Source organism: Carassius auratus, chromosome 19, assembly GCF_003368295.1.
Source record: "Carassius auratus strain Wakin chromosome 19, ASM336829v1, whole genome shotgun sequence".
Lineage (NCBI taxonomy): Eukaryota > Metazoa > Chordata > Actinopteri > Cypriniformes > Cyprinidae > Carassius > Carassius auratus.
In genome coordinates this window covers 24018533-24031924 of record NC_039261.1, presented here as the reverse complement: position 1 = coordinate 24031924, position 13392 = coordinate 24018533, and the positions used below count along the sequence as shown (strand labels likewise).

General features: G+C 37.5%; 1 protein-coding gene and 1 pseudogene across 1 annotated transcript; both read right to left on the bottom strand.

The window, feature by feature from the left end:
- Positions 1-92: 92 nt before the first annotated feature.
- LOC113120220 (chromodomain-helicase-DNA-binding protein 4-like) lies at positions 93-1118 on the bottom strand. Its single transcript, XM_026290154.1, has 5 exons — positions 997-1118; positions 638-839; positions 411-548; positions 184-305; positions 93-102 (listed from the first exon to the last, which is right to left on the bottom strand). Exons 2-5 carry the CDS (start codon positions 641-643, stop codon positions 93-95), a joined length of 276 nt encoding a protein of 91 aa, XP_026145939.1. The 5' UTR covers positions 644-839; positions 997-1118.
- Positions 1119-2193: 1075 nt separating this feature from the next.
- Positions 2194-13392, bottom strand: LOC113119865 (chromodomain-helicase-DNA-binding protein 4-like; annotated as a pseudogene).

Sequence of the window (13392 nt, the reverse complement as noted above, 5' to 3'; positions counted from 1 at the left end):
TTACATACACAAAATTACAAATTATTTAAAACAATAATAAATTGTATAATAATTTTGCACGTTAATACAATTATAATTTCTTAGACAATTATTTATATGTAACTACCAAGACATGATAATTACGAATACAATTTCAAGACAAGAGCGCGTGACCTTGCGATGTGAAACGAATCAGAAACGCACCTGAATCTCTCTGGAGTGAGGAAGTTGAGCAGATGGAAAAGCTCTTCTAAGTTGTTCTGTAGAGGAGTTCCAGTCAGCAACAGCTTGTGCTGCAGCGGGTAGTTGTTCAGCACCCTGAAAAACTACACAAAACACCACAGCAAAGCATTAACACCCCAAACCACCACTAAGATCTACCAATCAGTCATTTTACTACATCATTATTGCATCATCTATGTTGGTCTCACCTTTGACTGATTATTCTTCAGTCTGTGGGCCTCGTCAACAACCAAACAAGCCCAGTCGATGGAGCCCAGAACAGCCGTGTCGATAGTGATCAGCTCATAGGAGGTCAGCAGCACGTGGAACTTTACAGAGGCTTCTTTCTGCGTGAGCATGAGGAAACATTCACTCCATCACTGCAAGAGACTTACGACTCTTAAACCGAAAGAGCAGTTTTCACACTCAAACTGACCTTCATCTTCGAGGGTTTCTTGCCACCGCGGATGGCGTTGTTCTCAAAGGAGAACTCATTTTCTCTGATGACAGATCTGCTGTCTTTGTCTCCGACGTATGTGACCACATACAGAATCCGGCGCCCACATTTCAAACTCTCGCTCCCAGTTAATGATGGTGGACAGGGGGGCACTCACCAGGAACGGACCCTTCGAATGACCCTGGGGAACGAAGACACCAGCGTTTTAAAACTGAATAAATATGAGATTCTATACTAAGGTAGTAACATAAATATTCAACATTACATTTTAACATTGCCATCACAGGAATAAATTATATTGCATAATACATTCAAAATAAAAGCATAAAGCCACACACCTCTTTATACAGTGAATAGAGGAACACCAGCAGTCTGCACGGTCTTTCCCAGACCCATCTCGTCTGCCAGGATGGTGTCTGTTCCCTGAGCCCAGGAGAAGCGGAGCCAGTTGAGCCCTCCAGCTGGTACGGATGCAGCGTCCCGCCCGTAGCATCCAGATAGTCTGGCTGACGGTCAAATTTAAATAGTGGGCGTACAGGAGGATAAGAAGTGGGTTTTAGCCATCGATGAGCAAGTGAATGGTGCAGCTGGAAGTAACTGTGTGGGACCAAAAACAATGAAGCTCACTAACATCCACCACGGGGTTATCTGGAGGGGCGGTCCAGTTTCCGCATCTTTCCTCTTGAACTTCATCTTCTTTCCTGGTTTACCTTCATCACCCATCATTCAAAACCCCTTTAACAGAAAAACAAAAACAAAATTATGAATCTGATCAATATGTGCTTTTTCTTGCACTTTCTGGTCTATAGGCCTAAATATTTCACATTTTGTGTTATTAAGTTTACGGTAATGAATACTTACATTAAAAGTAAAAGTTAAATTAAAAGTACTTAAATTAACAGCTTTTTCACTAAAAGCTTTTTTGTCATAACTTTCACTGGCTTTAAAACATTGTTTTACATACCAAAAGCTAATAAACTATTTGTTATTTAAAAATAGGTGTAAAAAAAAAAAAACAAGTATTAGACAAAAACACTTTCAAATTTTCTTCCAGTTTAAGTTGAAGCATTAAAACTACTGGAAATAATTTTAAATTACAAAAAAAAAAAAATAAATACTAAAATTGACCTGAAACAATATTATTAAATATTATAAAAAGGTACTTCAGACCATGGATATAAAAGCCAAAATAAAAAATAAACCTTAAATAGCAATTTAAAAGAAAAACAATTCCAACGCCAAACTTAAATGAAAACTGATCATATATTTTAAAAACCCAATGCAAAGCATTAATAAATTATATAGTACATAAAAACAATAAACTAAAATAAAAATAAAACGAGACCTAAATATCAATATTTTAAACCTGAAGTCACAAAAGCACATAAAATCACTAGAATTAAAATGAAAAGTAAAAATAGTCAAAACTATAATAGCATGTAAATGATATTAAAACAACATTGTCGTGAATGTCAAATGTATAATAAAGAGTTTCAGTATGTTACTTCACATTATTCTGGAAGCTAAATCTCTGATGTTTTGTGTCTTTATCAGCAGTGGTCGTGCACATGTAAATACCTGTGGTTCCAGTACTGCAGTTTGTAGGTGTCAAACTCTGGTATATCCATATCCTCTGCTTCCCAGGTGGCTTGATCATATGTCAGATCCCTCCACTTGATGAGGTAGTGACAGTTATTCTTCTTATCCACACTGAAAAAAATAAAACACAAGAGGTTACGACGTGAGCAAAGCCATGAAACTGATCCAAAGCGATTCAATCCAAAGTTGTTGAAGCTCATCTCACCTATGGTTCAGGATTCGGTGAATCATCATCCACTCCATCTTGATGCCGAAGCGGTAGTACTTCTCCTCCATCCGAGCATAGGTGGGGTCTTTCTTCTTCCTCTTGTCGCTCTTCTCCTCTTCTCCATCAACGCCGAAGTCTACGGGTGGGGGTTCGTCCATGTCGTTCTTGCGCTGGTAGTTTCTGAACATCACCTGACAGTGCATCTCCAGCTAGAGGCAGTGAGAGAAGACGCGGGACAAGATTAGGACCAAAGCAAACTAATCGAGTGTGAATTCAGCCTGAATCTGGATTCAGAATGGGATTTTGAGACCACAAGAAGAACCAGTGCAGGTACCTGCAGCTCAGAAACCCAGGAGCAGTGCCAGTAGGACATATTGTGCCATTTAACGAAAAACTCCCTCTCAGGGCGACCAGCCAGTGGTGTGGGGTCGGGCGCATTAGCTGGGAGGTCACTGGGCCGCGGCACGGGGGTCGGGGGAGGAGGTTCACTCCAAGCGCCAGGTCAGAATCTTCTGCACCTTACCTTTCAGTGCGGGACACTGGAGGGAAACAACGAGGTTTAAATTACTTCATGATACACAAAGCAAAGGGAAGTTTCAACGTGGAAAGACTCAAACCTGTATTTCTTGTATACATTATCAAAAAAAATCAAAAGATATAGATATATATATATATAAAATTGGACAGAAAAAAATAATATCCATACATTACTTATACCAATACTCATTTTTCTTAAGCATATTTAAATGTTATTTGTACATTTGAATCCCAATTATTTACAAAAATATCAATTCTAAATTTTAATATATACACATGTCTAAATAATTGTAAAGAAGTTTTTTTCATATTAGAGTATCAATTGCATTTACTTGTGCTACTTTTATTTGAATATCATTTATTATCCCTGTATATCACATTAGATTTGCGTTACAGTATCTTTGCGAAGTAGGCAATTTGTACATGCTATAAGTCTAAAAAATAAAAAATGTATATAGTCATTCTATTTATTATACATTTATATTATATAAAATTTATAAGTATTAGTTATATTTACATATTAATGTTATATATATATACACACATCTATTTGAGTCCCAATAACATCTACACTTAAATACTGTATTTATAATGTAATATTAGATTTATGAAAATGTAAATATTAATCGCATTATCCTACTATTCAAAAGAACACTATTTGTACTGAATCAAACTATTTTTTAAATATAACTTGCATTTATAATTATATTTTATTTTGGTAGAGCATTTATATTACTTCTATTATTTACGGTCATCTAAAAATATTATAGTACTATGCACATGTATCTTACAAAATATTTTAATGGTATAACACACATTTGTATGCTATTTGAGTCTCCGACAGGCATTTTGCTGCAGTGACATTAATGATAAATCAATGAACGGATCAGTCGATTATGACATTTTTGGAAAAGTTGACCGTGTCACATATGACCCCTATTTCAAATCTGCAATGCGGTTGACTCACAGTGCAGCGAGGGCAGATCCATTCTCCGTTGGGAATCTCGGGCAGTGGTGGGTTCAGGCAGTGGATGTGGTACGACGAGGGGCAGGAGTCACAGCACAGCAGCTCTCCGCCGTCCTTACACACCCTGCAGAACTCCATGTGATGGTCGTCCTCCTCCGCCTCACCTACCACCTCGTTATCCTCCTCGCCGTCTGACGCGTCCTCACGAGCCTCCCACTGGATGCCCATCTTTTCCTGAAAGAGGAAGAGATGATGCACATCAGGGCTTGACATGCAGCTCTTTGGAGGGAACCAAACATTTACTGCTGCTGCAGTGTTAGGTTGAACTCATGTTGGTTCACTCACACAGTGTGGGCAGCTCCAGGTGCCCTCCGGTGCTTTCTCCATATCAGGGTCCAAGCAGACCATGTGATACGCTCGTGGACAGGTGTCACAGAGAATGATCTCTCCTCCCTGCTGACAGACCTCACAGTAATCCTGATGATCCGTCTCGTATCCATCCCCATCATCATCACCTAGCAGAGCAAGACAGAGAATACATGAATGACTGATAGTACGACACGGAAATACAGAATACAGTCATAAAAATTGACACAAAAACTGTATAACACAATGTTACACCACTTCAAGTAATTTTAACAGGAATTAACAGTAATATTGTACCATTTCTTCTTAAAGTATTCATACAATTAAAACTTTGTTTTAAGGAATATCACTTTTTCTTCCATGTTTTAGTTTTAACAGTAAACATCTGTCATTTAGCATTGCTTGCAAAAAAACTAAAAGAAATGTTACATTTTCATGTAAAAACAGAATCGCTATTGAATTGTTAATGTTTTAAACCTTCATTTGATTCCCACTGTTTGTGATACATTTATATTGAATCATAAAGAAATACTAAAAAAGGCACAACACAATTTCAGAAGAAAAATAATTTCATTGGGACATTTCTTTTTTTAAAAAGATTCAACTTAACACTGCATGAACTCAATAGATCAGGTATACATTTCTGATAAGAAACATAATAATAAAATGAAATCATTAAAACTAGAAAAATTTTGAATAAAAAAAAAGTAGTTCAGAAAAATTCAAATGGGGGGAAAAAAAATATATTTGGGAGAAGAAAAAGAAAATAAAACTGATTTAATTTTAATTTTTAGAGGAGGATATCTATTTCACAAACATTTCACTCTAGGGTTTCCAAATATTCCCAACAGTTTTAGTATATACACAAGATGCACAGTTTTCCAAATCAGTTTTCTCACAACTGCAACCAAAACTAGAAAATCTTTGGTCTCCTCAGGTGCTCTGTGAAGGGGTTATGATGTAGACCAGGCCTTTTCTTGTCCTGTATAAGACTATTAGTTATCCACCAGCACATGCAGAGAGAGAACACAAGATCCTCACCTTTTTTCGTCTTCTTTTTGGGCTTCTTTTTAGTGCTGCTGCGACTACTGCGGCTATTTGATCCATTGGAAACCAACACACTGTTCATACTGCCATCATCAAAGTCACTGTCCACGTCCACATCGTCCTCTTCACTCTGAAAAAGACAGTTTGAAATAAAAAGAGAGACTGAGGCAGAGAGAAAATGCACCGTGAGCCTGATAAATGACCAGAAAGTGACTCGGATGTCATTAGCAAGATGCTAGGTTTAAAATTAGAGCCGAGGGAAGTAAAAAACAATATGGTTCGTGGAAAAAGGTTAAAAGATAAGTGCAAGAGTAAGCTGGAAAAAGCAGGTTCTTACAGATGAGCGTTTCCTCTTGCTGTTGAAGCCTCCGAGTTTGATCTTCAGAGGAGCAACCTTTTTGGTCTTCACCTTCTTTTCTTGAGGTTTGGGAGCGGGTTTGGACTTCTTGCGTGCATTGGGACCTGAAATGCGCAGGAGTTAGCATAATATTTCAATGCAGCACGCAAACAATTAGGGGTTAAGAACTCCTACATCACAAATAAACCCTGTTAGCATGTAAAAAGCATGTTGTTTCGTTGGATTTCTGAAGGATCTTGTGACAATGAAGACTGGAGTAATGATGCTGAAAATTCAGCTTTGCGTCACAAGAATAGGTAACACATTTAAATAGAAAACAGCATTTTAAATTGTAATAACAAATGCATGCAGCATTGGTGAGCATAACTAGACTTCTTCCAAAAACATTAAACTTTACAGACCCCAAACTTATGATCACATTTCTTAAATTTGCATTCACATACTTTGAAGATGTTCAAGTTTTCTGCACCAAAACAAATAAGCATTCCATGTTTGCTTTCCTTTTTTGCACATGTAATGAGCAAGAGCAGTCTACTGTTGGGTTACACAAGTACCCCATTTTTAAATAATAGCTTCTCGGAAACCAATATAATGTGACAAGATCACGATTTAAAAACAATCTACGGTGAAATGAGCTTCACAGCACAATGTAGTTGATGCAAAAGATTAAGGAAACCATTATTCCTCAACACAGCGGAAAAGCAACTGCTGAATGTCCATAATAATCCTGTTCAGATGAAATGCACAAATCAAACAAACACTGGGGAAAACAGCTGCTACAGCTACAACCGCTCACTCACATGGTGAAAAACCAATCAGACTAACACAAACTGGGAGAATGGAAACAAGTTTGCACCCACCCTTGCCCTCTTTTGTCTTGGCCTTGCGTAAGGGAGCTGCTGGTGTGGACTCGGCACTGATTTGGGCTCCGGTTGCAGCGGCTGCTGCTTCAACAGTTACAGTGGCACTCGCGGCCGCCAGGGCTGTGGTGGCAGCAGCCGAGCCCCGCAGAGGGTTGTTAGTGCTGAACTCCCTCCACTTGGCTCCCAGAACCATCATCATTTTGGAAACAGCGATTTTGGGGTTCTTGGCAGCGATCAGAGGCCTGTGAGATTGTAGGAAGACATAACGGCTACAATTTAGAGGGAGATCCATTTAAATTGTATTGCCATCAATCCCGTATGGGATTAAAGCCAACAACATATTCCAGACCTGCACATTTTAACATCATGCAGCACTTCACACAAGTCACCTTTATTTATCTAGACATTGATTCAATACACATCGTTTCAGAGCTATATAGCACACTTCTGCAAACACCGTTAAATACGAGTCAAAGCAGCTCTAAATAAAGATAATAGTGTCTTTATTTAGCTCAAGGTTAACACTGATTCAGCAACTCTGTACAAGTTCAGAAACTATGAAAAGTTCAGCTCTACATAAGATACAGGGGTGACTTTTTTTTAGGCTCAAGCTTAAGTTTTGTTCTCATCTGATGTCAGTATAGTCGAATCAGTAATATAGTTCACCCAAATAGCAGCCATTGACTTCCATAGTATAATGCATTGCTGGTCGTCTTCACCTAGCGTGCAGGTGTGAATTAGCACACGTTTTATGCTCTGTGTAAAAGCAATGTTCGTCGGGGAATCACCTCATTTTTTGACTTCGAAAAAGCAACATACTATTGTCAGAGCAGACATCAAGTTATTTATGACCATGATGGGCAATTATTGGAAGTTATGAGATACACTTCTCATATGTTCACAAATAAAAAAGCAGCAGTTTTATTAAATCAGCATAAAACATTTTCATGCTTTCTTTCATGAAACAGCTTCTCAAAAGAGAAAAAAAAGCAGGGTGGGACTTTTTAAAATTGTTAAACATTGTGAGGGCACATGTAATGTTGTGCACAGCTAAATCATTTATAATAAACACTTCAGTATTACATAAAAAAAGAACTGCCAATTTTGTTTTAATGGTGACGTTCAGTGATTTTTCTCATGTGTGGATGATGCACTCATACCGGACGAACTGGCTGAAGGCTTTGTAGTTGGTCAGAGTCCTATAGTCTTCCTCGGTGAAGACATGATCGATGTCCTCCATACCCCAGGTATCCAAAAGCTGAGAGGAACTTTTTGGCTCCTTGAAATAAGTTCAGAAAAACACGTCTTATAGAACTGAGTGATTCAATTTATATTTACTTTGCCATGCAGTTAATGTCACTCACAGCATCATCGTCATCATCCTCATCTTCCTCTTCCTCAGGTTCTCTCCGTTTTGAAGTGGCTGAGTTTCTGTCGGCACCAGAGCTGCTTCTTTTTTTGTCTTTTGTGGTGCTGGCTCTTTTCTTCTTTTTCCTGCCAGGTGTATAGTCACTACCCTCGCTTTCTGAACGGTCTTCTTCACCGTTGTCCAGATCAGGGCCTTCCACTGGCTCCGGAGAACTGACACCGATATCCTGGAGAACAAACACGACGTACATTTGATCAGTTTTGGATGCTGGTAGAACACTAGACCATTGTCCCAAACAAGATCTTAAGATAAAGGTTTGTATTAATGTATAATACTATTCAAATATTTTCATATGATTTTTAAAGCATTTAATTAATCTAAAGTGACAGGAAAGACCCCTATGTGTTAATGTTACAAAGCTTTTTTATTTTACAAAAATGCTATTCATTTGAAATTTCTATTCAAAGAATCTGGGGGGGGGGGGTAAAATAACTATCTACAAAAATATCAAAACAACAGAACTTTTTTCAGCATTGATTAAAATAAGAAGCATCAAATCTGCAAATTAGAATGATTTGTGAAGGATCATGTGACACTGAAGACTGGAATAAATTTGGCTGTGCCATCGCAGGAATAAAATATATTATTAAAATACAAAGCAGTTTTTTGTCAATTGTAATAACATTTAAAAATATAAAAGGCTTTACTGTATTACTTTTTACCTTCTTTTAAAACAATTCTGAAGGTGCGTTAATTTTTTTAATGTACAAATATCTAATGTATATAAACATTAACAAAGCCATAAAATCAGCAGGCACAACTGTAAAATAATTAACAAAATGTTTAACTAAAATAGCTTTAAATGTAATCGTGCATGAAATATCAACTACCCAAAAACATAAAAAATAGAGGCAATAAATCAATTTGTTATTAGATGATTTACTGCAAATTTTTATTTTGAAGAATGTATTCATTTAATTTAACAGCAGCCAATCGTACATTTTTCTACAGTTTTTAATGTAAAAACATCAATAAAAAAACAACAACAACAACAACAACACGAAAGCAGCCTAGTAATCATTTTAGGATTATTCTAGCATTAAAGCTGCAGTAGGGAACTTTTGACGCTCCAGCGGTTAATAAACAGAACTGCTTGCGTCCATAGACAGTAAAAGAAATGGACACAGCGACCCCATTGGAACTCAATTGAGACAAATGAAGCCCAGTTTTAGCGTTTTCTAGCACTTCCGTTTCTGACGCGCAGACTCAAACAAAGCTTGACGACGTCAGCAACCTGTCTGACAGATGTAAATCTTCTAGTAGCTGTGCGTGCAAACTGCCATCGTTAATCTTGCAGAGACGGCGAGCTTGAGCGGGGAGTTCTTTGGCGTGAGTGAGCAGGAGTAAGTATTCTGATTAATTATTTTGTATAGTATTTTAAAATGTAACGCCAGTACGCCATATTAAGTTAATTGCCTGCGAGCTTCTCCTCCTGTCTGTACGGTAATGCGACAGAGAGACGAGTGGTTATGACGCAATCGTTAGCCTATTTTTTACAAAAACTGTTTATACGGGGCCATAATGTAACATAGAAGGTAATGGAGCCCTTTATACATTGTCGTGTATCTTTAGAAATAAATAATGGACAAACAGAGTCTTTAAACGCCTCAGATGTAAAGTTATTCGCTGTCAAAGTGACGCCAAAATGAATGGGAGTCAATGGGAATGCTAACGCAAGTGAAGTTCTGCTAAAAGATGGCAGCCCCCACCCGACTTCAACTTCCGGTCGAGTTCCTTGCCCCTTGCTTGCGTCTTGCGGAAGAACATCGTAGCCGGAACTACTTCTCTCTGTTTATGTCTATGAAGAATCACAAAGGTACTGGGTTACTCCGCCGCGGTACCCCCGAAGCAATCTAAAATAGTCCGAATATAAACACTTATTATAGGTGCACCCTAGTGATTCAGGACAAGCTAAAAACACGGTTTGGAAAATGCATTCATGGTGTACTCGCTTATTATATACATTTTTCTACATTTTGAACACAAACAAAGTTACGGACCGCAGCTCTGATTGGTTGTTTTTTACCGGGTTGTTTTTTAAAAATATTTTTTTACAAAAGTTCCCTACAGCACCTTTAACTACTATTGTCCATTATGACAGTAGTGTAACGGTCTCAAACAAGCAAAAGTCCCATCGAAGTCCCCAAAGAGTCCATTCAACAACCACTTATGACATTACAAGAACCAGTTTGCAATCTTTACATTAAATGACTAAAACCCGACTATTTTATATTGCGTTCAATATTTACAAAAATAAAGGGATCACTTGACCAGTTAGTCGAGCATCATATTTAGCAGCACAAATGAAATGTTGAAATTTGGATGGTAGACTACATGGCTGTTTTACAACAAAAGCACTTCGTCTATTGAACACAACAGCAGATATTATTAACGAAGCAGTCGGATATTGATTCAGTGGCTAAAAAATGGAATTATGTACCTTTGATATGAACAGTCATTAGTACATGTTATCCCATTTGCGGCGCCAGTTAAATTGCTCTGTTTCTCATTAAGACACTGTGGGGGAGGTTTCTAATTCATAACATAAAGACGGTGAATATTGTATTCTCTGAGGATATCACACACAAACAATATCCACACACACAGAAAAACGCCATTACCTCTCTCCGGGAGCGATTCCTCTTGCTGCCTTTGCTCTCGCGGCTACTTTTTTTGGCTTTCTTCTTCTTTTTCACCTTTGGTGCATCATTTTCTGACAACTCCTCGTCCAGGTCATCCTCATCTGTGAAACAAACACACAAATCATTTAATAAATTATTTACATTTCAATAAATGAAAAACCTTTCTCATTATTATTATTACATTTATTTAAAGTTATTATTTTTCCCTTTATAAATTATTCTATCCCAGTCATTCGGATAAGAATTGTTCTATAAATATTAGAAAATATAATTTACACACATTGCACTGAGAAATACCTACTCGTCTTAATATTTTAAACTCAAACTTTAAGCCTGAATTTTATGTGCACATTTAGTCCAGATATTCTGTACATTCACTATGAAATTCTACTGATGCTCCTCATTGTCAGACTGGGACATTACCATTTTAAAAGTAAAATAAATTACCAGTAATTAAAAATGCATTTTGTGAGCATGCAAACCCTGTAACTAGAAAAAGAGCTGCTTGGATTTATCAAAAAAATTCATCAACGCAGTGGGTTGACATTTACATTTAATCTAATAATAGGACAGCAAGAGATTAGTCATCTACAAATCTATTTTAGCCATTTGATCTGGGTCGGTTAAAAATCATCCTGTGCACTATACAGCGAGAAGCGATGTCAATTACACAGTGATCACAGGATGTATTAAATAACCGAAGAAAAGTCACACAGACAAGTGACCTGAGCATTATAATCAGATACAATATTCTTGGTAAAAGGAGGAATTTAAGCACATTCATTTTATGTCACTTCTAACAGCAGCATATGGCAATGATTTTACTATGTACATTTAGTGAAGTGACACTGCACTGTTGTTGTTATTATTATTCCTCTGTGACTGTCAGTCTTTGACTAAAGTTTCCCATGGATGACAGTAATCTGATAAGATCTTAATGGACTTGCATCAAATTTCATAATGAAAAACAATATACTGGCTTTTCTCCATGTACCATAGTATATTAATATAAAAGCCTCTTTGAGTTGACTAACTGCCCCACAGATACTAAATTAAACACACACGACACATATGAAATCAGAATTTAATTCCTAAAGGGGTTAAAATTAGTCTTAATAATCATGCGAAATAGAAAGTAAGGCATAAATACGAAAATGCACCGAGTATTTTGCTCCATTCAGCACTCAGAATGACTCCCTTTAACCATTTCCCTGTAAAAACTGGCGTCACATCCGATTTCTGCACACGCTGAAGTGCAAAATCAAAATATTAAACTTAAAAGCAACGTTTTTGGATTTTTCACGGGCAAAATAGAATTTTCGAGCTTGTAAGCTGCAGGCCGAGAGCGCGCGAACAGCCAGAGCGCGAGGACACAGAAAAACCTCACGCGTCAAACTCGCACGCGACTGTTACCGGTAGGCCGCGAAACACCGATACCGGTACAACAACAACATAACACATCTAATGTTACTATAAAACACCAACACTGCTCAATAAGCTCCTAGATTAGTTTAAACTGAAGTTGTATGCCATGTTTGACTAATATGAAGACATATTATTTGAGTGTGACGGTCAAAAATATCAGGTAAGTCGACGGTTAGCCGCGTAAAAAAACCGGCAAAACAAAACGACGACTAATATCCATCAAAGATGTGTTACAATGCAAAGTATCCAATAATATAAGATCAATTACTCATAAAGACCACAATTTTGGTTTACTATGGTTTACAAAAAAGAAAACCTCTAGAAGCAATAGCGCTTGTTGTTTCGTTAGCCGAATAAGTTAGCCGCTACTTCGTCGAATAAATGAAGTTTCGCACCAACTGTGAACGTAAAACACGTCATGAATAATTCGTTTAAACATTTCTGTGTTTACATTTCATCCACGGACACCGTAAACCACATCAACAGCGACTAACAGAGTGGAGTTGACCCATCAGTAAATGTAAATATTCCACCTTGCATCATAGACCGACGTTCAAAGTCGTCTCTGTCGTCCTCGCTGCCGGACATATTGTTGATTACAGCAACTGGAGAGGATTGTGAATACTTGTGTGCCGGTTTTCGCCTCCTCTGGTGCCTTCCTGAAGCCGTGGGAGACAGAACATAAAAGAACAATACAAACGGAAGTTAATAGTTACGGTAGCATGCTGATCATAGTGGTCACTCCATGCCAAGAAATCAATATCCGTGCAAATATATCTAACGATGGTGAACAAATATCATTTGGTTTGATGCAACTGAAAAAAAGCATGCTTAAACTTTTAAAATACACGGCTGGAACAAGTTATGGAGATTGAATAGGCCAATGGGGCATGATGTGAGTGAGGCATTAGCTAAACTGGCTAGAAATGCTAACCTGCCAAGTCTCCATAACTTTTAAGATTAATTTGTTTTTACATGCATTCATATGATTTTATAAAAACGTAATTAGAATAAATGTAATACAATGTTAGAAAGTGTACTCACACAACTTGACCTCTTCCCTTTTTTCAAACAAACAGCTAATTCAATCCCCACGTTGTACAGGCTCCTTTTCATCAACACTTTCTAATTTCTAATATTCCTGTTTTTAATGAATATGTGGGGAAAGTGTATCCGGCTTATGTTTTTTTCTCAGCTGTAGGATGCACACAACGTCGCAGTTTCTCCTTCTGCCACTTACACCCTTTGCATAGACACAAAGAGATCAGGGGCCAGACATCCCATAATAATCTC